Here is a 26,148-nt window from a genome sequence, read left to right on the forward strand (position 1 = left end):
ATAAGAGTTACGCCAATGTAGTTAATACTATATAGAAGATTTAAAATTTGTGTAGAGATAAACAAAAACATTATATTACTCACTTTATATATGTGGTATGATGTAAACTAGAGTGGGTAACATTAAGCGAATACTAGTAGCAAGCAACAAACAAATGTCTCCTAACAGGGAATGTGTGTGTTGGCGTAGATTTATTCTGTTTTATTGTTTAGGATCAAAGGTAGCTTCAAATACAATTGTGTAATAATTACGTTAAAGTTAAATTGGAAGGGGGATTGATTTATATGTGTCACATTCACAGCTATGTTTTAAATTGAAAGAATACACTGACTATATGATGACTTATATATGTCAATTTGGTTATTTATGTCGTTGGGTTAACAAAATCTTCTTGTATTTGTATTTGATATTAAATCAGATTTAAATATTATTACGTAACCTAAAGATAAAACATTTGAAAATTAGTTTAATGTTTTCACTTCAGAGGATTTATATACTAATAAAATTATGAAACTCATTACGAACCCAAAGATAAAACATTTAAAAATTAGTTATAATGTTTTCATGCCTTTTCATTTTCATGTGTTTTAAGTTAGTTTTCTCGTTTGAGTTGTTTTACATCGTCATCAGGGCCTTTTATAGCTGACTATGCGATATGGGCTTTGCTCATTGTTGAAGGCCGTACGGTGACCTTTAGTTGTTAATTTCTTTGTCATTTGTTTTCTTTTGGAGAATTGTCTCATAGACAATCATACCACATCTTCTTTTTTTATATTTTATATTTTTGGTATTTAGGGGCCAGCTCAAGATGGTTCTGGACTGCTGAAGACGATTACAGACATTGCAGTTAAAACAAACACGTGTGATTTTGTTATAATTGACAATGAACTAGAGTTCACATTAGAGGACTTATATACTGATAAAATTACGAAACTAACTAAACATATTTCCTCTATAGCATGTAAAACTATTGAAGCACGGGAACCTGTTCCAGCAGCATGGCTTTCCTTACAAGAGATTATTATTTCAACAAAGAAAAATAGTTTGGAAATCATCAGTCAAAAAGATGTAGTAGAACTCTGCATGAGTCAAGCTAAGCATATAACAGTGCCAACAAAGTCGGATGTAGAAAAATTCCTAAAATATCAAACTCAAAATGGAAATTTACTTAGTCTGCCATCAGACGGCGCTCTTAACAACCTTTGTGCAGATATTTCTACTCTTTATAAATTAGTAATATTTTTCAATCATGTGTCAATAATGTTGAGTAATGATAAATACGAATGTGCGCCTCTTCACGAGAAACTGATGTTTGTAAGTGAAGGTCACGTCGATAAAAGTATCACCAAATGTTACATCTCAGCAAATGATCCACTGTTTCGTATAACATGTTGTCTCTGCTTAGCATCAACAAATTCATTTAGACTACAGTCAGGGTCGCATCACATCGAAATGTTCTTGTCATCATACATGAAAGAGCTGGCACCCGATGGACTTGCATTGCAGTTTAGAAATTTTGATCAAAGTGTGTGTCTTGCATATAGACTAAGCAATTGCATTCAAGTTTCGTTAATTTTCAAACAATTAACCTGTGCATTCTTTGATGTGTTTCCTTTTAAACGAATTCATGGCAAGCCGATTGTATTTAAGAATTTTGTTGCATTTACTATAGACACATCATATTGCTTAAGTATAAGTATTGATGCTGACAGAATAATTCTACACGTAACTAAAAATACTTCTGATAATCCAACACAATGTTCTTCAAAAGTTGAAATCTGCAGTAGCATTCACGAGATAACGGCATACACAATAAAACAAATAATAAACGTATTTACAACTAGAAATGAATTGATGAGAGAAGAATTGCCTGTGGAATTTGAAACTTGTAATCTCACACCTCCCTGCTTTGTGGCCTCTACAAAACTCCAGCAAATTGATTCGTATACGTGTTCGAAGCATGGGACATTTGTGGATCCACAGGAAATACTCAGTGTATGGAACCTTACTCTTCAGGTACATTAAATTAGTGAAACATAGTCTCAGAGTTCGCTTTTTTAATTCATATCGTTTTTAAATTTCTTTATATTGTTCCCACAAATAAAATCGTCTACTTTCGAAATGCATATAACACATAGAAAATCACTTGCTAGCTCAACCAAAAATAAGCCTTTAAATGAAGGTATACATTGTAAATATCACTTTATTAAGCACAATAATTACTTTTCATCTTTGTATGTTTCAATAATGATAGGATAATCGTCGTTTACAATCTCGTCATATTTAAAATAACTTACATCATGTAGCCACTTTATAATGCTGAAATTAAAAACATATTGTGTTTTTTATATCAAATTTTGAAAAAAAACGTGTCAAAATTTAGATATTTGTGTTATGATACTTCACACACAAATAAGTTTAATGGTGATCTGATTAAGTCTGAAAAAGATACAGAAGGGATGTTCAATCTCATAAGTAGAAATTATCTGACAACCATTGCAAAAACAAAACAAAACAGGAAAAAAGGAAAACAAGGTATCAAATAGACAATCAAAACTAAAGTCGAAGATAGATAAACAAAATCATGGCCATGATAAACAGACGAAACGAAGGATAAATAGTCAACAAACACTACACAAGAAATATCAATCAATACTAACGGAAGGCAAGGGGTTAACTTGAATGGGTAATACTTTGTAGTATCTGTTCAACTATCAGTGTTAGCACCCGTCGCGTTGAACATGATAAGTTGCAATTCGTTGATAGGGACATCTAGTGAGCGGATCACAGCTACAGATATATGTGATGCAGATATTCTACAACGGTTAATCAATTAATGAAAGAGTCCGAAAAACTTCCGTATAGAGCATTGACTTTATTATTCAGAGAACTGTATACAATAACTTTTCTGGAAGTAGCAGTCCCTTTCTAGTAAGACATGAATAGTTTATTTTTTTATTAAATATTGCAATACGAATATACATAGAATAGCTATGAATATATACACTATATAATGAATAAAAATGGTTCATGTTATTTATTTTACAGGCCTGTCCAATGTTAGATGTTGAAAAATGCAGCAATTCATGTGAAGGTATGTGTTATTTTTGAAATATAGTGAAAGCAGTGCTGTATTTGAAAAAAAAAAATATGTTATCATCTAGGGCCGAGTTCACTTGAAACTCTAGAGTTAACTTTACAAACTCGAGTTTCAACAATCCGAGTTTACTCGAACCTATCGAGTAAACCCTTCTCACCCCGGTTCCAACCCTCACTGAGATAGGGTTAAACTCTGAGAAACCCTTGGATGACGTCAAACTAATCAGATGTTTGCCTTTTTTTTAATGCTGAGTCAGGTTCTGACCCTAGAGTTACTTAGAGTTGTTCCGAAAAGGGACTCGAGTACGTTCAAGTGATACTCTTGAAACTTTGAAGTGGACTCTAGAGTTTCAAGTGAACTCGGCCCTTATGTTTGGACAATGTCATATTTAGTTGTACATTTTTAATTGAAAGTGCCATTTTGATTTATTATGTTTCTGTCTTTGTATCTTCTTGCGTACACAGTTGTAAACCTGGTATATATGATGAATATAATTTCTCACACTTACATTTATTAAAATAATTTATAAAATGAAACCTTAACTTCGAATGAAAAAAATTCAAAAACTCAAAAACTTGATTTATATTGTTCATTAGGCTTGAGTGCTCAATCTTTGACAGAAACAGCCACCGATTCAGATCTCTGCAGAATGATAAGAAGAATGCCACCAGGTTCTAGACGAAGAATTTTGAATTCACTGAGGTCAGAGCTAAAAGAGCATACCTGTTCAAATATAGATATTCAGTTACTATTAGTCTTGATCGGTTGGAGAAATGCGGCAAAACAATTAACAATGAAGGATATACAGAAAAAACTGATCAATTGTGGTGAACAAAAACACATTATGTGCATGGTAAGGAAACTACTTGACGACCTCTTTCATGTAAAAACAAAATATGATCGTCAGAATATACATAAATTTTATGAACTTTCCGCTTTTTGAGTTAACATTGAAGTTTGACATTTTTTTTTTTTTTTTTTTAAATTATTGAAAGATTAAAGTTATAAGAAACCTCAAATAAAAAAAAAATTAATGCATATGTTTTTTATAAATCAATGGATAATTTTGATTATAAAGCTGTTGTACATGTACTTTTTTCTGCAGATTTTTTTTTAATTTGTTGATATTTAGAAGAAGTTTACATTATTTTAATTGCTTCCAGGAAGCAATTCCCCGACATATTTTCCGTATGCAAAGTGACCTCAGTGTGACCCATCTCGTAAAAATCTGGTGATCGCAATACGCATCGATGTCCTTGAAATAAACTATTATCTAGTTGTACATGTTAAACACGTGCTCAATATCCATGCTTTTTTGTTGTTTGTTGACAAACAGGTGACAATCGTTAAACTTCGGCTTTAAATACCTGCCATATTTTCACAACAACACTGACCCATTGAGAAAAAAAATTGACGATTATACGAAATTTATGAGAAAACAACGATAAAAATCGTGCACAGAAGACTAAGTTTATGATGTTTGTATCCATTGGTTCAAGAATTGGAATAACATTATTTTTCGCGGGTCACTCGTTCCATATGACTTTAATATAAACCACCCCCCCCCCAAAAAAAAAAAACAAAAAAAAGCTTAAGACTCAAAAACACGAATCCTTTCAATATCGAGTGATTTCAACTGCTCTGGAAGGGTGAATTTATCCTGCTTCACTAGTTACATCCTTCATTTTGCTTAAGTAGAAAATAATGGTTTCACAAGTTTTCCCTCTTCAAGGCATTTGTTTTGTCAACGTTGAAACGTCAGGATACGACACACGTAGCAAAGAAATGTAATATTTACTTACATTTTGTGCTTTTGTCTTTCAGATATATAGACATCCAAACGATGACCATGGGCTAATTAATTCAGGTAATATTTAATTATATGTTACCATAACATGGAGAATTAAGAGAATACTATAGCTGGTTTCGTAATCTCATAAAACAGTGCAAGCAGTAGATGTATGAAAGTGCATGTCTATGGTTCTATGTATATACTAGTACATGTTAAGGGGTCCAACGTTTCACACAAGGCAAGATATGTAAGATGAAAGAAGCAAATTAAAATTCTTGTTGAGCATAACAAAAGATTCAAAAGTTAAAGTAAACAAATGAATATGTGATCCCAAAAAGCAAGTACAATTCCCGAATTATTTCCATATCACTTTTTTGTACAACTGAATAAATTCTATGAAACTTTGAGTGTCATGAAAACCGGAGAGTTTTATTTTTATTATTGCAATTTTGGCTGAATTAATTATAAGAGGAACATCAGAAGCAAAGATTAATATATATAAATTTGAATATCTAATAGACGGAAACTACACTATTAAAAAGGATGTGCGTCTAAAATTGTCGAACTTTGTAACTGAAGTTTATAAATAAACTTTATAGGATTGATAAACTTTTATTAAAAAAGATTGACTACGATTCGTTGATTTTTTCTGTTGATTTACACTAGTAAGCACGTATAAAACATTAGGTGTGAATTTTTTGTTTTGTTTTTCAAATACTTATTGGTGATGGACGAGTTATGAATCAAATATATACATTTATTGGATAACAGAGTTAATTATGCATAAAATAGTATGAACAAATTAAATCTAATTCTGTCATATATAAAAATGACACGTTCATTGAACAAAACTTAAAACGTGTTGATTTATAATATTATTTGATTATTTTTCCAGTGATTAGAATGAAATTTGATATACTACTACTATAATTCTTTCACTGTACTATTTCATTGGTCCATTTTTAACCAATTAGGTTATTGAAAATTATAAAACATTGATAAAAGATAATGTGTCGGTATACTATTTGTGAACTTAAAACAACGTATATACACATTATAATAAGTGTTAAACGTTAACTAATGAAGAAGAACAGATTACTCTTTGACCCGAAACCGATCATAAAAAAGATGTTTTCATGATTGATGTGAAATTTATCAATTCATCATAGAAAAGGATGAATATGATATCTTCTTTTGTTTTAAAATGATATACATTACCGCGCCGGTGGTCTCTTGTGGTGCGTGAGTCGAGTGCGCGAGGTAGCAGTCAAATTTCTGACCTAGTAATCCAAAAACTAAAAATCGGCTCTTGCTGCACAATGTATTATTGTCCTTGAAAGTTTAACATGTACATTTTAGCTTATCAAGGCTATATGTTGACGATTTTCCCCTGTGTTGTTCCTTTGAAGATTATATATATATATATATATATATATATATATAGCTTTTACTGAATTTTTATATAAAATCATAATTGAAGGGAAATTAGATATGAGTTTAAATTAAGGCAACAGTAGTTTACCAATCTTTAAATCTCTTAAATCGATTGAATAATGTTGTCATAAATAAAAAGGGACGAATCAAGGTAACAAAAAATCAAAAATACTGAACTCCGAGGAAAGTCCTTATCAAATGGCCAAGTCAAAAGCCTAAATTTATCAACTTCATATTCCTGACTTGCTACATGCATTTTATTATGTAGAAAATGGAATTAAACCTGATTTATGGCTAGCTTAATCTCTTACTTGCATACCAGTCGCATTAATTCCTAATATACTGCAGCTGTGCTATTTGAGCAGTCAAATTGCATTGACCGTATATTCATATGTGATATACAGTCACTGACCGTATATCACCTTGTTTGTGACGTTGACAATGTGTTTCCGTAGAGTCTTATTTATGACGTCAATAAAACATACAGGTTCGCGGAGATTTTACGTCTTCCACTCAAAATTTAGAAATGAGGGTTTTTACCCTAAATACTTCATTTAGAACAGTTATAAGAGTTGCAGTATATAAAGAATAACCATACATTGTCTCAAAATATCAATGTTATTTGTACTCGGCTCGAAACAGATAGAAATGCTCGGCACAGCCTCGCTTTCTACCTGTTTCTAAGCCTTGTACAAATAACATTGATATTTCGAGACAATGTATGGTTGGTTATTCTATATTTCTATGTATTACCTACCATGCGAATTCACTTAATACACCTAATATACAATATCTTAATATTTACTTCAGACAACAGGTTTATGTTTTCTTCACAACCAACGCATTTAGTTTACATATGTCATATTATTATTGATACATTGCATTAAATTGTATCGCATAAACGTTTCAATGCTTGTCAATGTGAATGAAACTAATAGCCTCTAGTTTACTACAGGTTGAAGCAGGTACAAGGTGCACATGTCTTAATAATGGAAAAAAAATTCAACAACTTTAATACTATCGTATGAACATTGGAAAAAAATCAACAACAATGCTTCAATTTAAAGATCGCTTTATACTCTTTAACTTCGTACTTTATTTCGCCTTTTAACCTTTTTCGAGCGTCACTGATGAGTTTTTTTTATAGACGAAACGGGCGTCTGACGTAAACACAAAATATAATCTTGATATCTATGATGAGTTTATTTAATGTTCAAAAGATTTATGACAAATATATTCAGCCTGACATAAGATTATTAATATTGGTCTAACACCACCTACTGCATATTATCCGCAAAAAAAATACCTCAAGAACAATAGATCTGCAAATTTACGGTAACAATTTCTTCCTTCCCTGAATAAGAATAACTACATGTTAAATACAGTTGTCTTAATTGTGCCATGATATTCATCATCTTTTTCATTTTTCAGTTAAGGCTGACAGGTTACGAGAGGTTGCTTTATCCCCTTTTTTGCTGAACCAATTGGCTGTAAGACTGTTGACCAGGAGCTTGTTTCTAGCGCTTGAGCTTGGATTGGATGTTGTTGAATACAACCAAATTCTACAACAAAACAGAAACAATCCAGTGAAAACAACTCGTGAAATACTATTATTTTGTCAACATAAAACATTAGATAATATTCTAAGCATCTTCCAAGAAATAGGAATAAAGGGACATGGTTTAGACGAAATAATTTCACTGCTATCAAACACGAGCCACCTATAGGTTATAACTTTTTTTAACCATATCATTTGAAGTTAACATAGATGGTTTCAGACTTACCGCATGCTTTGACGCTTAATATTTCAACACATCCTTTTTTGGCGTTTGGAGTTCAGGAAACCATCACCATCAAAACAAGTTCTACGCATTCCCTATTATCAACAGTATTTGATAATCGTAATAAATAGAAACAGAATTTACCGTCTACGACATTCAATCATCTCCAGAAGCATTTTGAAGATCTGCTAAAAATATATATAATCTTGGTTAATAAATTGAATAAAAAGTCACAAATTAACAAGTTCTGAAAAAAAATAACGCCATATAGTATTTTAATTCAAATTGGAAAGAATCTGCTATTGGTTGTAAAAAAGAATGAGTTGTGAAAGACAACGGATATTCATATAGACAAACGATAAACCACAAAAACCAGGAGAATATATAAAGGTCCGATCTTCAAAGCTAAACGTGGACAGAAAAGCTGAGAATAGATTTTATAGAAACGTCAAATTCTGCCTTCAAATCAAAATACTCACAGCAACGGTTAATCTGAAAGCTTTGATGAATTAAAAGTAGCGAGCGTTTTTTTTTCATAAAGGCGAAAATAAAACGTTGAAATTGTATCAAACTTGAAATACGAAAACACGAAAAGAAAGATCATCACAAAAATAAATCAACCCTTAGGAAATAGCTGATAGCAAAAAAAAAGTACCTACGAAAATAAGTTTGTTTAATAATGATATTCATAATTTGATATTTAGAATTTTAAAAACGCTTTGAAGGTCACTTCACTTACTAAAACACTCCAAGTTTCTGAACCATATATTTTAAATTGCTGTTGTAGATTCTCAGTTTGGTCCACAAACTGTACTGGTTGGACTTCCAGATTGTATGAAGTCTGGCAAATGTTGCACGTATCTTGTATAAATAAAGGCAACAGTAGTTAGTATACCGCTGTTTGAAAGTCAGAAATCGATTGAGAGAAAACAAATGTGATGTTCAAACTGAAACTGAGGCAAACACATCAGTTATGGTGGATAACAACGAAACAACAGCAACACTGAAGTGAAAAAGAAAAAAAAAAACCAAAACGACAATGCAACACAAAGAAACGAACTATAAGATAACAACTGCCATTTTCCTGAATCGGTACAGGACATTTTAAGAAAAACAATGGTTTTGAGGCTAGCCAAACCTCGCGCTTTTATGGCAATGTTAAATATACTACACGTGCGTTTCAATTACATATCAGTTATCAAAGGTACCCGGATTATAATTTAATACGCAAGACGCGCGTTTCGTCTACATAAGACTCATCAGTGACGCTTAGATCAAAACAGTTATAAAGCCAAACAAGTACAAAGTTGAAGAGCATATATGACCAAAAATTTCAAAAAGTTGTGCCAAATACGGCTAAGGTAATCTATTCCTGGGATAAGAAAATCCAAACTCACCAGTGAGTCTGACGCTCAGATCAAAATAGTAAATTAAAGAAACCCTAGATAGTCTTACCTTTATATCTGTCCTATTATCTATACTCATGGTGCTACAAAGGAGTGAAATCTTCAACACTGTTCACTGGCAGAACATTGATATTAATTGGTGTAGTATTTGGCACTATAAACACCCCGTTTGATGATTTTTTGAAAAGTTGAAATGTTTGAATTGTGGTTATTAAAGAGATAATACTTGCTTTTCGTCGTGATCGATCGGATATATACATAATAAAAAACAAAGACAAAATGCAGTGCTTTGAAGCCAAACCTGAGGCAACCAATGTTCATCTATATACAACTATAGGAAGAGACTGATATCATTGAGCCGTAACTCCTCTAAAACCAAACAAAAAAGTCGGAAATATCTGAGATACGACGTTTAAATGTAGTTTTTTTTTATACTTCCTAAATTTGTCATCGAAACAATGTTTTTCCCACAGAAAACGCGATTTTTAAAAAAATACCTTCTAGTAAAATTAAATAGAGTATTTCTATATGTTCTTGTTATCATATATATAAGTGCATGTTTGTTTTATTACATGCTCCCTGAAGAAATTTGTTGATAACATTCTCACAGACAACTGTACTAAGAAACCTCTTTCTATGTACGGAAATATGTTGATTTTCTGATGCATATTAAAGTGCAAACACATAATTAAATAATCATGTACTTTTAATCGAATACTTGTCAAGAGGTGGAATGACATTGTTTGTGAAAATTAATACTTTTTACAAGTTTGAATGCCGCCACAACAATTTAACTTCTTGTATTAATCAAAGTATTTTTTTATACACATTGTAATTATGAAATATTCATGTTATTTCTTGTTTTTTTTTTACTGTCGTACAGTAATCAATTATATGTATAATTAATTTGATGAATTAATTTAACATCCCAGCATAGACGTTTGTTTAAATGTCTGCAAAATCCCACATCTTCGCACACCCCTCTTCTAAATCGATAATCATCCTTGCAATCGAAATCAATCTTAATTTATAAAGGAAAATAAAATGACATTTCCGCATGTCATATAATTTTGAGAATGCAGGGTTCTTAACTTTCATTGATTAATTGCACAGGTATGAAGATTTGCAATAGTACAAATAGAAAACAGATTTCGTTTCGTTCCTTCGAGGATTATCTCCCTTTAATTATTTTTGTCGAAGATATCTTTCTAGCAAGCAGGTAAATTTGATCCTAGTTTGTCAGATGTTCGGAACCCGTGATATTTATCTTACGATACAGAGTAAATCATTTTGCCCCAAAATCACCCGGCAAACATATTTTCATAGAAGACACCAATAGCTCGTCATAAAAGTTCATAACCAAACTAAAAGCAGAGTATTGGGTTCTGTCTTACGATTTGAGACGCAAATTATACCAATGCTGAATATAAAGTAAACGCGCGAGTCATACTTTTATCATTTTCAGCTTATTTTGTTCCTTAATATAGCTCTTCTAATTTACAATAAAATTGAGAATGGAAAGGGGAATATGTCAAAGAGACAACAACCCGACCAAAGGGCAGACAACAACTGATGGCCACCAATGGGGTCTTCAACGAAGCGAGAAAAGCTCGCACCCGGAGGTGGTCCTCAGCCAGCCCTAAATAAAATCAGGTAGCAGTTCAGTGGAAAAAGACGTCACACTAAACTCCAAATATATAAATGAACTGAATTAAAAAAAAAACATACAAGACTAACAAAGGACTTGGGACAGGCGTAAAAATGCGGCGGGATTAAACATGTTTTGTAAGATGTCAACCCTCCTCCTTTACCTCTAGCCAATGTAGAATAAAAAAAAACTAATATCAATACACACAGGGCCGTAACTAGCCTCATTTAATAGTGAGGCAAAATATATTCGCCGAGCGGTGCGAGGCGAAAAATTTTGGGCGAGGGGTCTGGGGCCCGCTGAAGGCCCCAGAAGCTCTGAGAAAAATAACGCAAAATCGTGCATTCTGAGCGTTTCCCCAGACTCTTTCTTGCATTGAAACGGCTTAATTAATTTTTAGATATTTTCTTCGACAATCAGGTCCCAAAGCAAAAACAAAGATTCATTGTAATTTAAGACTTTTAGGTATTAGAGACAACATTAAAAGACCAATATATAGGATAAAGCAAAAATCGTCATTCTGATAATTATTAATACCATATCTATCTGTTTGTTCTTGTCTTGTATTGTAATTAGACTTTGGAGATTTTTTTATGACTAGATTTAAATATAGTGACATTGCAGTATTATACTTTAAGTACTAGTACTGCTTAAGTCCACACTAGGGACCATCTTCACCTTATTTTACGATCTTTTACGGTATTAATGATTCTTTAAAAGTATTGTTGAAGACCATTCGGCAATTATCAAGATGAAGAGCAGGAACACAAACTTTGACCATTGATCATTTGTATTTTTTCTATGCATTGACTTTGTGTGCGATTATGTCCCCATACTCCTTTATTATCTGTTAAAGGTTCTCAACACGACTTAATGCAAGTTTAACCTTTCAATGTAAAAGGTCATATATGGCAATACCTTGTTTTTTTCTTCAAATTATTTGATACCGGGAAATATGTGACCTTACTTTAATTCAAACCATGTCAGCTATCTAGTTTTATTTACAATAAAACAAGCTGTTTTGTATTCTTTGATATCAATTTCAATTATCCATGCAGAAAGGACAATTTTTTTTTTGTGTCCACTGAGTAGCATCGCATGTTCTTAAAATATATTTCTCGCACAATGCTGGACATCGGTGGACATGCAACATTGCAAAACCACGTTTACAAATGAAAATCAACGTTCAGACTATAGTCATAAAGTAGGACAATAAATGAACAAAAGACAAACCCGGAACACATAAGTACAAACAATAGACCATCAACTCTGAAAACTAAAATGAAACTAGAAACATGAATAACGAAAAACATCCAGGGGATACACCAGAGAGTGAAGAGAACGTCTTGCTTCTTGCAAGACACTTTCCGTGAATTTGATATGAAAACAACCTTTTGTTTTATTATTTTTTTTATTTTTATTTTTTACATGAGGCATTTGCCTCATTTGCCTCAATGTAGTTACGGCCCTGACACATAGTAAAACTCAGTTTGAAAGAAGTCCGAGTCCAATGTCAGAATAGGTAATAAAAGAAACTAAGCTAAAAAAAACATTATACATACATTAACAAAGGACTTCTACACGAAGCAGTTACCGACATGCCAGCTCCAGTCCTCTATACAAATCTAAAATTCCAGAATTTTTAAAACTATACCTGACTACATATTTCTTGAAGCTGTTTTAAAAGGTTGCCAAAGAAAAAAAAAAACAAAAAAACAAAGGGAGAAGGCGAAGATACCAAAAGGAAATTCTAATTAATAAGTAGAAGTTAACTGACAGCGCCATAGCGAAAAACGTAAATGACAAAAAGACAACAACAAAATGTTAAACAAACACAACATGGCGAATTACAGATTGATCAACACTTACCCCACCGGGGATTATCTCAGGTGTTACATGTACAGAAGTGTAAGCAGATGTCGAGCCCGTCGTTTTACTCAAACATAAGTAAAAAACACAGTCAAATCGGTAGGTCACATTCGGGAAAAGAGAACGAGATTGTGATTACGATAATTGGAACGTCATCTGGGAAACGGATATTGTATTACGTGCAACCAACTCCTGATGGCGTCCTTAAAATTCAAGAAGAAATCACTTGGAACGATTGGTTTGATAGCTTCCCTGTGAAGAGCAACCCTCTATCAGATAAATCATGAATTACAAAATCTATCGTATCAGCTTTGAGATTATACCCCTTTTGCAGGCGTTTCTGGAATGTTGCGACATAGAAATGGAATGTTCACCATTGGGAATCTGAAATTTGAAGGTTGTCAAACAAATTTGCACATCACATGGTATCTAAACATATCTGCAATGATTAAGAAGTATAAACCGAAAATATAATTACCAACCTTCACATGTACATCCCTATGCAGAGTGATTATACTTATGTGACATGAGTAATCATGCAAATGACAATAACATCAGTTGCGAACAAATTAAAAGTAAATGAATTTATAGACAATAACAAGACATTTTCCCTCGTAAATTCGATAAACCAAAATCAAAATCACAATAGAAGGTATCGTCGTTTGGATTTGCCCAGATACCTAAAGAATGCTAAAATATTTGTTTGATGGTATTTATAATTATGTTTGTACTCGTTTAGTCGTAGAACCATATTTGGAAAAAAAACTATGCATTTACGGTTGAAAGCAGGTACACTTTTTTTTTTTAGAGAATAAAAGATAATATATAATGTTTTATTTAAAGAAATTAACATATTTGTAATTGTTTGATTTTAATTGCAAATTTATAATTACAATCCTTTTGTTTGTTTGCTTTTGTAAACTTTTTTTTCTGCGCGTGTCGCTTTGAACATAAAACAGGTCAAAAGGTCGCTAGCTCATAAAAGATGCCCTTCATATATTATGACACATTGGGAGGTAGACTCGTCCCATGAACAATATCACCCGATGGTACCTGATACGACTACAGGCAATAAAACACAAAACCGAGAGAAGATATCGAGCCCCGCAGATGACTTGCCCGTCAATAACACATCAGCCAATTGTTAGGTAATTAAATTCACTAACTGTCAAATTAATATACAAATGTATAATTGTTATTAATAAATATCATTAAATCATTTCATACACACCAATCCGTGACAGATATACGAGGAAAAGATGTATCTATTAACGGATTTGATATCAAACTATGGTTCCTGAATTTATTTAAGGTAAGCCTTTATATAATTCTGTACTCCCAGTTTGAATCAGAAGCATTCTTGATAATAGCTCACCTCGTATCACCGTGTAAAGTAAGATATATGAACGTGTAAAAGCAATTATAAATATGATCTGTCAAAGTGTTCGTCTTTGTGAACAATGACCTTTGTGTTCGTTTAGTTAAAAAGGGTTACTCATATGTAAACAAATGCTATATCTAGCTAAAATTTTACTTTTTTCATAGAAAATTAAGTGATGGATAAACACGTACGATTTATTAGTTGTTATTTACTCAAAATTCCGTTAGATACTGGATCAGATCTTGGATCTTTCCAAGGGGCGTAATTCCATAAAACTTAAGAAATATTTTGGATGTTTAAATGTAAAAAAAATATATATTTTTCAATCAATAAGGGGCATCCCTACGCTGAATCCGCCACTGAGATAGGTTCTGTAAAATTTGTATACAGGATAGTTATTTGAACTAGTTTTTTTTTTATAAAAATTAGACCGGAGGTTTCCTGTTTGAATGTTTTTTTTACATTAGTAATGTTTTGGGGCCCTTTATAGCTTGTTGTTCATGTGATCCTAGACTCTGTGTTGAAGACCGTACCTTGACCTATAATGGTTTACTAAATTGTGTCTTGGATGGAGAGTTGTATCATTGGCACTCATACCACATCTTCCTATATCTATATCTATAAAGAGTTGGTTAGGTAGTAAAGATTTAGCCTTGCTATACGCATACTATATAAAAAAAAAGAAGATGTGGTATGATTGCCAATGAGACAACTCTCCACAGGAGACCAAAATAACACAGAATTTAACAACTATAGGTCACCGTACGGTCTTCAACAATGAGCAAAGCCCATACCGCATAGTCCGCTATAAAAGGCTTCGAAATAACCCACTAAAGAATTATTAAAAGGTTTTTTAAACTGCATAGTCTAAAATCCCGGTAATCTCTTGTCTGCGTAATGGTATATCTCACACTATTTGATAACGGACTCTTCCCTCGGCACGGGTCATTACAGTCAAACAGTAGACATCATGTTGATAATATACAAATTCAGATATATTGTCCAAACCCAGTCAAACTGAAGGCTACCCGAAAAAATTAAAACAAATCAAGCAAATTAATAATTCTGCTGAGTAGGAAAAACTTAAAGATTGTTCTACACAACTACACAACCAGTATAATATCAGTATTACCTAAGTTATATCAAAACTAGCTTGCTGAATACGGACGATGTGTAAGAAATATAAAAATAACCATAATTTCGGTGCGGTATGGATTTTGCTCTTTTTTGAAGGAGAGTTGTCTCTTTGATAACAATATACATATCTTATATATATATATAAACTAAATTAAAACAACATGTTGGATAATATGACCAATTTTATGGTTCTACCAAGGATTTTTTTTTTAGTCTTACTAAGGCATTGCCAATTTTAAAGACATCATTTCGAGTACGAGTCCCTATCCTATTGTATACAAAGTTCGTAAGGTTTGCCATTGCTTAAAGTAGCTGATAGCAATGGGATGCTAACTGTATATCGTTATTATATTCATTAAACATTTCAGATAAACCTAGTTTTCCCTCAAAGGTTATTTTTTTTTTCAACTTGTACTTTTACATTTATATATATATATTTTCAGATGAAACGAACACTTTATATGTTGCTGACTATCACTTTATTCATGGTGAATCTCTGTTGTTCGAATGCATTTTCAAGTGACATTTCAGACTGTTTCGACCTTTGGTCAGATGCGGGTATCATTGGGGAACAATATTCTCGAAAAATGCAAAACAAATGTGTTAATTCATTTTTAGTCGGCACAAAGTCAGCCTTAAAAACAGATAAAAATACAATCAATTACTTAAACTCGTTACTACGAAAAAGAATCGGAGAAAGCAATACACGAACACACCGGAGTAAAAGACAGACGATACAACAACCAACTAAATCTCCAGTAACACCAGATAAACTCAGACATGAAGTTAGGACACCGAATTATAAAATGGTATGGGAAAGATTTGCAAACAGAACAAAACGACTGGCAAATTATACTGTAAGTACATATACTTGTTAGCTCTTTTAATCCTAAATAAATAGTCAAACCTGATGAAACACCACTATCATATCATGCAAAATATGTGTTACAAATAGATATAAAAAGAAGTAGTATGAGTGCCAATGAAACAACTCTCCATCCAAGTCACAATTTGTAAAAAATAACCATTATAGGTCAAAGTATGGCCTTTAATACGACGTTAGAGGCTTTAAAGGGCCCCAAAAATGACTCGGTCTAGTGTTAAATTATTAATCAGGAAAACCAACGAACAGTCTAACCTATTAAAAAACGAAAAATGAGAAACAGTTAAGAACGGCATCAAACAACGACCACCACTGAATAAACTACACCATGTATTTAGTTAAAGGTCTATCTGTAGTGCATTTGATACATATTGAACCTGAGATAGACCTTTTGTCTTATTAAACAACATTTGCTCTCCCTTAAGTGTTTTTTTTTAAACAGGTGCCATTGTCGTTTCTTCGTCTGAACTTACATTTCGTGACCTTTTGTCTAATTGTTTACCATGATTGTGTGTTAGAACCTGCACATATAGAATTATTATTGATATAGCTATACTTTCTTTTAAAAGAGGGGCGAAAGATATCAGAGGGACATTCAAACTCAAAGATCGAAAATAAACTGACAACGGCTTACCTAAAAAAGAAACAAACAGACAATTAATAGTACACAAGACACAATAAAGAAAACTAAAGACTAAGCAACATGAACCCCACCAAAATATGGAGTGATCTCAGGTTCTCCAGCAGATCCTGGTTCACCTGTTGCACCCATCGTGTTATCAAAAACCCAGAAAAGCGTCTAATTCGGTAGGTCACATTCGTGAAAAGGGAACGGGATTATTCGATCATGATAAACCCTTTGCAAATAAAGTACGTCCGAACCGTTTTTGTTTACTTTTTTTTATTTACCTTAATTCATTAGGAACTCTCAAACCAAAGATTCATTTGCTATATAAGAATTTATAAATACTTAAAAAAGCGAGAAAGTATTTGACAAAGTTGACATTTAACAGCAACATTCAGCTAAAACAAACTTAGACTGATTGATTCGTTGAAAAAGAGGGACAAAAGATACCAGATAGAGAGTCAAACTCATATATTGAAATAAACTGACAACGCCATGGATAAAACTGAAAAAGACACACAGACAAATAATTTATCAAAAAGGAAAATTTAAGGAAAGTCTGATAGAATAAAGTCGGTACCGAAGCAACGATAGCTGCTAATCAGATTTTCATTTTTTTTTTTAAATTTTCGTCGCTTTGATCGTTCTGACTATGAATGAAATATTTGCCACTGGTCATTAACAACCAAATTTTATGATAATGTAACTTCGTTACTGAAAGCTACACCATAATAAAAAAATAAATAAATTATTATACGAGTTTTTACATGTAAACTGTATATAATAGATAAAAGAAGATGTGGCATGAGTGCAATTGAGACAACTCTCCATCCAAGTCTCAATTTGTAAAAGTAAACCTTTATAGGTCAAGCTATGGTCTTAAAAACATAGCCTTGGTTTATTGTTTATATATAGTCTTCAACACAGAGCCCTAGTAATAATTTATATGTAGTCAGTCGCATCAGCTAAGAATATATATTTTATTTATGTTCATGTTTAGAAACATTCCCCTTACTGTTCCTTCTTTTCTTCTTGAAAATGACTCAACAATTGCTTTAAAAAAAGTGCAGTAAATTAAAAGAAAAACAATACACAAGTTAAAATTCTTTATAACACGTTCCTGTTTTAAGACATGTTATGAGACATACGTATGTAAATACTTCCTTTTTGATGCCAAATAATTAACAAGAATGTAATACAGTATGATACAAACCATGTCCTACTACTCATTCGTCTTCCATGTAAACTAAAAAATGTATATACTAGTACATTTCCACTTGTATATTATGGTATTTTATATTATTCTGGTTCTCAAATATGGAACAGCACAAAATTTTCACGGAGAAGGCCTTTTCATTAGTGCATTTGTACTTATATAAAATTGTATAGTGTGTTTGTATTATTATATTATTGTATGTACTTTATGAATTAGGTTTAACTATTATGATTATCCTCTTAAAGTAAATAGTATTTATTCATTTATCTAATTTTGTTCATTTTTTCAGAGTGTTCGAAATGGAATTACTGACTATGCCGTTTTAGCATCGCTTCACGCGGGAACAGCTCTAGAATCTGTATATGGTGGCCCAGCTTATCTAGCATGGCAACGTATTTACCTTCTCTTGTAAGTTTTACATCCGGGTGTTTCCGTGGGGTTGTCTATGTTTTCATTACTAAATTAGTACTAAAAATAAAATTCATGAGATCAGCATACGAGAAATTGAACATAAATGCTGGTGCTAACTAAAGATTGCCGAGAGTCATCTTGTCTGGACAGCAAAATATAAGTACTGACAATTTTGCATGGTTCTGAGAGTTCATTTTTGTTAGTTCATCTGACAGAGTGTTTTCGACCTGTTTGGGTTTGATTTAGAGAATTTCGAATAAAATAAAATAAAATAAAAAACGAGAAAGATTCTTTATGTACTTTCACTACCTATAAAGTGAAACTTGCATGTATTACAATTTATATTATGACTTGGAAGGAGAGTTGTCTCATTGACACTCATATCACATCTTCTTTTATCTATTTCACATTTTATTCTGCCGAATTTCAGATTCAATCGAAGATGAACAGGTGTTTTCAATTGTTTTAATTCAAGTTTTTTTTTATACTTTTTATTTTCACATAAAAGTCAAAGCGTACAAAAATACACATTTATTGCTATTTTATATTCTCCTTAACATATTTCGTGTAAAAATGTAATTGTATAGTGGTTTGATTTAGTTCCATAAATGCCTTGCATACTGCAATAAATCATATTTTGTTTTACACGAAAAGAACACTCTGGGTCACAAGAAAGTAGTTCCATGTAACAAACAAATTACTACGCTTCAACTTGATCTTGGTATTCGCATTGTTATTGTTATTTCTGCTTTGTTTGTTGATTTTAAGTATACTCAATACCATTATAATTTGGAAGAGATGAGGGTTAATTAAATCGTACAGCTTAAATGATAAACATTCGTCAAAATCATATTTCTAATAAATATCTGAACAATAAAAGAGGGCCAAAAGATACCAGTGGGACAGTCAAATTCATAGATAGAAGACAGACTGACAACGCCATGGCTAACAAAAAAAAAAACCACGAAAAACAGACAAATAATAGTACATTTTAGTAAGACACAACATAGGAAATTAAAGACTAAGCAACACGAATCCCTATAAAATTTGGGTTGATCTCAGGTGCTCCGGAAGGGTAAACAGATCCTGGCCCACATGTGGCACCCGCCATGTTGCTCGTGTTTCAGATTTAATTGAAACGCCCGCAGAACCGTATTATAAACTCTAAACTACATAAATTTAAAATATCATCAATTCTGTCGAAATGTTGACATAAACCGCTTTTTGCGAATTTATTTTAAAGGTGGTCGTCAAAAGATTATGTTAGTCAATCACCCTTTGATATTTTATTGTTTAAATTATCCATTTCAGATTTGAAGCCGCCATTGGAGTTCCTGTTCCCTACTGGGACTGCTCACTTGATTTTCATATGCGTGATCCTACCAGATCTAACGTTTGGAGTCCGAAATACTTTGGTAATGGATTTGGCGAACTAACAACTGGTCCTTTCAAAGATTTCAGGACACCTAGTGGTGCGCTTATTTTTCGGAATGTTGGAGCCGATGGAACACTGTTGTCAAAACAATCAATAGAATTGATTATGTCTAAAACTAACCATTCCGAAATAACAGAGCCTCTTGATGATCCACGACATAGTCTTGAAGGGCACGCGCTAGGAGTGCACGTCTGGGTGGATGGTACTTTCTCGCGGTTAAATATAGCAGCATACGACCCAATCTACTTTGTGTATCATTCATTTATTGATATGTTGTGGGAGCGGTTCCGAGAACAAATGATATCTTTGTACCAGCAAGATCCGGCTTGGGATTATCCTATAAAAGGAAAAATCGAACACAGACCTCAAAATTTAATGAAATTTGAACCGCGGTATGGATTTATACCACAATTCAGAAATGTTCAAGGTTATTCTGAATCTGTTGCTAATATGATTCATTTTGCCCCGGCACCAGATTGTCCCGTCTGTCTTAACACAACAGAACTTTACTGCAGTCCTCAAGATATATGTATTGCAAGGGAAGTACAGGAAAACTTACTCGTCCCTATCCCAAAGTCAAGACAGAAAGATGGTGAACAGTTATCGTCCTTTGCTAGAGGATCTATACAAGGGGCTAATCCAAAAGAAGCCCCAAAAGAGGAGGAGGATGCGCCTGGTAGAACGCTGGCTGCACTTGCCGCTGGGTTTAGGATAGATCTTGGACCGAAATTTAAATGTCCGTTTAGAGATGTTCGTACTAGAGGTGATCCTATTTCTGCAGAACCAAACAGTTCTCCAAAAGGATAATCTTTGGGCAAAAAGATAATCTTTGGACAAAAGGAAAATAATCGTTGGGAAAAAGCCTAATCTTTGGGAAAAAGCGTATCATGACAGTTTGTTCGTCACTTTACAGTAAAGGAATAAAATACTTTATTATATGTGTTATTAGCTTATTTTCAATATATTTTGACTGAAAAGTTTGCAATAATTTAAAAAGTTCCTGGATTACAATATAGTCATTGGTACGATTGAACTGCGAACAAATTCATTTGTTGTTTTCTGATATGCAACTATGTAAACTATAGCTAAACTTTGGACAAACTTTCAATATCGGAAATATAACCCTATCATTGTTATGGCCCCGCAACGAAGTTGTCGGTGCCATATAGTTTTACACTTGTCTGTAATTCCGAAACTCTGTAATTCCGTCATTCTGTCATTCCGCAACAAACCCTTTATACGGAGTTTTTTTCTAAACGCCTTCAGATATTGGGCTGATTTTTGGTATCTGAGTTAACCATGATGAGTTACAGATCAAGTTTCAGTTTCGTTCCGCTCAGCTAATTTTTGCCGAAATTACGGGCTTTGGACTTTGATAAATTGATAGAAATCACAGTTATACGGACTTTTTTCTAAACTCTTTCAGATATTGGGCTGATTGTTGGTATGTGAGTTAACCATGATGAGTTACAGATCAAGTTAAAGGTTCGTTCCGCTCGGCTAATTTTTCCCAAAATTACTGGCTTTGGACTTTGATAAATTGTTGAAAATCACAGTTATACGGATTTTTTTTTTTAAACTCTTTCAAATATTGAGATGATTTTTGGCATGTGAGTTAACCAAGATGAGTTACAGATCAAGTTTAAGTTTTGTTCCGCTCGGCTTATTTTTGCAGAAATTACGGGCTATGAACTTTGATAAATTGTTGAAAATCACAGTTATACATACTTTTTTTTTCTAAACTCTTTCAAATATTGGGCTGATTTTTTGGTATGTGAGTTACTCATGATGAGTTACAGATCAAGTTTAAGTTTCTTTCCGCTCCGCTAATTTTTGTGTCATTCGTGTCGCTTTGGCACATCTAGTTTAAATGTACAGTCGTGCTCGAAAAGTTAAAGCTCGATCTTGTTTCTTAATTTTGTTATTATGTAGTATTTTACAGTAAATATACTATACGGTATGAGTTTTGTTCATTGTTGAAGTTCGCAGGGTGACATGCAATGGTTCACATCCTTGTCCAAATTACTTGAATTTGTTGTATCATTCACAATCACACATGTTCCTCATCGCCTCATTTTTACATAATGACCTCCCAAATTCCACCTTGTAAAATGAGATGATTTCTTTGGTTTCTTTTCGACGTAAGTTTTGAGTAACTTGATGCTTAGGCTTAAGAAGTCTTTAGCAATTTAATATATAATCTGCCAATAGTCCTTTGTTATGCGCATTTCTCAACTCATTCGGTATTCAAGAGGTTACAGCTGCTACTCAGACTTTATTAAATGTCAAAGGTTGATGAACCAGTGTCACGTCAAAAGCGTCTCGTACTTTTTCTAAAAATATTCAGCGGAAGAGGCCAACTGAAGAGGCCAACTGAAGGCGTAGTTGATGAATACTCCGTATTTGGTATACCCTTTTGGCGTGGCTCGGTACTTATGCATCCCGCTTATGTGTTGTCATGCTGTGATTATTTATTTGTATTCTATTCTTGTCTTCTTTTTTTGCTTATGTGCACTGTCTATATGCCATTTTATTTTTTTAATTTTGTCGATATATTTGTTTTATATAAGATTATATTACGATCATGCCTGCTGTACCTTTATTTTTGACAGTTTTACCTAATACGTCTGTTTATTTTTCTTCAAACATTGTTTCAATATCATGGAATTGTATAAATCCGACTGTCATACAATTGAGAGGTTGATCTACTTATAAATCAGGTTTAATTTACCATTTTCTACTTAGGGAAATGCTGTACCTAGTCAGGAATATGACAGTTGTTTAACATTGGTTTGATGTGTTAGGGCTTATGATTTTGCCATTTGATAAGGCCTTTCCGATTTGAATTTTCCTTGCAATTCGGTATTTTTGTTATTTTACTTTTTGTTGATTTATGTTGATCACTGTCTTTTTGCTCTGTTTCTTCTGTAGCCTGTATATTTTGGCATCGGCTATTATTTAACTGATTTCTTATCTTAATTTTGTTGATCATGCACCTTCAGGGACATATGCTTAATTCATACTAGCCGAATTTTAAAAACCAATTCGAAATACAAGCATACAAGTTTTGTACTGCAGGCTTATTTAAAAAATTATAAAAAATGTGTTAAGTTGTGTTTATGTCCTGCAATTTCCTAACCAACCCAAACAGTATCAGGACAGTTGATACAAACTTGAATCAGATACATGTATGTAAAGGGTTGTCTTTTCCATAACTTATTACGAATCCAGATAAAAAAATACACAAAAAAAAAAAAAAAAACAATATTCAATGTTTAAGCCAATGAAAGTATGGTATTCTTTTCATATCTAAAAATCGAAATCAGCAATGTTTATTGAATAGCTAACAACATATGAAAATCATTTGTTTTGGGTTAATGAATAAAAACCATTTGTTTTGGGTAAATGAATGAAACCTAACACGTTTAAATGCATACAGCTGACTTTGCGTAAAGAAATTCCATTTTACTAAATACGTAAGCGAACCATGAATGATTCTTTTGCTAAAGAAACAATGAAAGTAATTTGACCTAGTCAACACAAACTTTCATGAAGAAGGTAAGAATTTGTTTTGTGTAAAACTTATCATTAAATTTTATTTCAAATAAGAAAAAATAATTCGTGTACATAATTTATAAAAGTGGAAGTATTAATTCAACATGGAATTGTTTTCGTGGGTTTTTTGTAAGTGTTAATAAAAAAATGTAACATATACCATTTCATTCCTCAAATATTTTTTTAATGAAAATGTGCGTATTGAATTTCTTTTTTTTTTAATTGGTTGAATGACTTATAGTTATTTACACTGACGTTCCTGTTTAAACTTTATCTTTGTTTCAGTTAATTTGACAGTTCTGCTCTGACAATGACATCAAGAAGAGCGAAAAAGACTCCTCGTACACCAGTTTCAACAAACTGTGGATATTGTCCACTGCGGGAACAGCCAGCTGAACTATGGTGTACTCTTTGTAAACAAGGCTTATGTTCCGATTGTAAAGTCCATCATAGATCTGTAGGCAGTACAAAGAAACACGAGGTGCTTCCGATAGAAGAATACCATAGGTTACTAAATTTTGTTTCTAATATGAAAGAATTTTGTGGTTTGCATGGAAAGAAGTTTGATTATTACTGTGTTAATCATAACTGTGCTTGTTGCTCTGGTTGTCTTGCCTCTAAGCATGCCAAATGTAACAATACACATTTTATCGATGATAACTTAACCCAGCTAAAAACACCAAGAATGTTAACCGATTTAGAAAAAAGAAGCAAACAACTGGCTTCCGATATACATTCCATTCGTGATAATCGGAAAGAGAATATTAAAAATATTGAACAACAAAGACAGAAAATCCAGAAAGAAATAGTAAACGCCAGAAAAACTATCAATCAATTTCTGGATAAAATTGAACATGATACACTTGTAAACTTGACCATGGCTGAAGAAAAACAGATTGGTGAATTAGATGACGTCATGTTAGAGTTTGTCACCATTGAAAAGAATATAAAACATATAAACAAGTATGTAAGCAATATTAAGAATTTTGGGTCAGATTCAAAGACATTTCTAGCCACGTGCGAAATGGAAGCAAAACTTGAAAAAGAGGAAAAATCGCTACACAAAATGTACGAGGATGAACGATTGAAACAACGTGATATGGAACTTAAATTCAATCCAACTTTTGCATCCTTGTATAATGAAGTAAAATCATTCGGAGACATAATAGTAAAAAAGAATCCGGTTAGAATCATTTCTGCTAGAAGCCGTCCGCAGAGCAACAACAGCAGAAATCAAAACGAGGGTGCTTCCGTTACCGTTTTTGGTGTCCGTAAACCAACATGTCTGTTAACACTTAAGAGAAGCATTTCGATAAAAAAAGGAAAGCGTGATAATTATATTACCAGTTGCACGGTGTTACCAAACGGTAAATTTATTTTCGTTGATTGTAGCGACAAGCGTCTTATCGTCTGCCATGAAGACGGTAGTCATAATCGTGACATACCACTTCCGAATCAACCTTGGGATTTGACTGTAGTCGGAAGACAAAGAGTTGCTGTAACTGTGCCTTTGGAACATGCCATACTTATCATCGATGTGGCAAGTGGATTGACTATTCGAAGGTTTGATGTCGAAAGTCAGTGTTATGGTATTGACTTTTCTGATGGGAAACTAGTGGTTATTTCTCATCGAGACGGCATAAAATTCATAAATCTTGAAGGGAACGTGGAAGAATCTTTATCACTGAGTGTTTCGAATGTGTGGTACGTTGCAGTATGTAACGATCAAATCGTTTATTCCGAATGGAATACGCATACTATCCATTGTTGTGATCGTGACGGTAAAACACTTTGGAAATTTAAGGATGAAAATCTACGTAACCCTCGAGCTATCACGTATGATGAGGAGGGACACATCTACGTTACCGGGCGTTGGTCTAACAACGTTGTTGCAATATCACCGGATGGAAAGCAGAGTAAGGTATTATTAAGTAAAACGGATGGACTTGATTGCCCAACGGGGGTCTTCTATGAAAAGGATAAGAGGCGCCTACTTCTATGCAGTAGTTTTCAAGGAGCGGTTTCTTATTACGAAGTTACAATCGCAGGACAAAAGTCGTCGGCATGTTCTATTTCATAATTATTTATATATTGAAATCTTCGTTTCTTTACTTTTGTTTTTTTCTTATACACTAAATGTATTTTGTGTTATATTTCACGTTCATCTTATTTCGTTATCAGCAGAATGGATGTAACAAAATGACTCGTGTTTTTTTTTTTATATATCTGTCAAATATCCGATGCCGTCTAAATTGCAAATGATCAGCACGCACGCCTAGACAAAAATAAAATGTTTTTAATTTCCGTGCAATTATTGTTTTTGATTCTTGTTCAGAATTTTGGTTTATCTGGAGTTATACTTTACTTATAAGAATATGGACTGCTCTAACAATTGATGGCATTGCATCATATAAAAATTAAATGATGTGGTATGATTGCAAAGGAGATATATATCAACAATAGTTAAAATGAAGT

General features: G+C 32.9%; 2 protein-coding genes across 3 annotated transcripts in view; both read left to right on the forward strand.

The window, feature by feature from the left end:
- Positions 1 to 9,433, forward strand: part of LOC143056370 (uncharacterized) — a 31,033-nt gene extending 21,600 nt beyond the window's left edge. The window contains exons 11-15 of the mRNA XM_076229457.1: positions 796 to 2,016; positions 3,049 to 3,094; positions 3,697 to 3,953; positions 4,925 to 4,967; positions 7,758 to 9,433. Coding sequence (XP_076085572.1) covers positions 796 to 2,016; positions 3,049 to 3,094; positions 3,697 to 3,953; positions 4,925 to 4,967; positions 7,758 to 8,053 — 1,863 coding nt within the window. The 3' untranslated portion in view covers positions 8,054 to 9,433. The remainder of the gene's footprint in view (positions 1 to 795; positions 2,017 to 3,048; positions 3,095 to 3,696; positions 3,954 to 4,924; positions 4,968 to 7,757) is intronic.
- A 4,670-nt stretch (positions 9,434 to 14,103) lies between these two features.
- On the forward strand, positions 14,104 to 21,061 carry LOC143056011 (tyrosinase-like protein 2). 2 transcript variants are annotated; one of them, XM_076229083.1, is made up of 4 exons: positions 14,104 to 14,178; positions 15,992 to 16,405; positions 18,562 to 18,680; positions 19,995 to 21,061. In XM_076229083.1, the coding sequence occupies exons 2-4, from the start codon at positions 15,992 to 15,994 to the stop codon at positions 20,923 to 20,925; spliced, it is 1,464 nt and encodes a 487-aa protein (XP_076085198.1). In that variant the 5' UTR covers positions 14,104 to 14,178; the 3' UTR covers positions 20,926 to 21,061. The 2 variants fall into 2 exon arrangements, with proteins under 2 accessions (XP_076085198.1, XP_076085197.1); XM_076229082.1 differs by lacking the exon at positions 14,104 to 14,178 and adding an exon at positions 14,255 to 14,342.
- The last annotated feature ends 5,087 nt before the right edge of the window (positions 21,062 to 26,148 follow it).

The sequence above is a fragment of the Mytilus galloprovincialis genome, chromosome 13 (genome assembly GCF_965363235.1).
Source record: "Mytilus galloprovincialis chromosome 13, xbMytGall1.hap1.1, whole genome shotgun sequence".
Classification (NCBI taxonomy): domain Eukaryota; kingdom Metazoa; phylum Mollusca; class Bivalvia; order Mytilida; family Mytilidae; genus Mytilus; species Mytilus galloprovincialis.

Excerpts from the sequence above, each read along its gene's own strand:
- LOC143056011 (XM_076229083.1), top strand. The coding sequence starts at position 15,992 with ATGAAACGAACACTTTATATGTTGCTGACTATCACTTTATTCATGGTG. Across the intron at positions 16,406-18,561 it reads AACGACTGGCAAATTATACT|AGTGTTCGAAATGGAATTAC; the intron begins GTAAGTACATAT and ends TCATTTTTTCAG. Across the intron at positions 18,681-19,994 it reads CAACGTATTTACCTTCTCTT|ATTTGAAGCCGCCATTGGAG; the intron begins GTAAGTTTTACA and ends TATCCATTTCAG.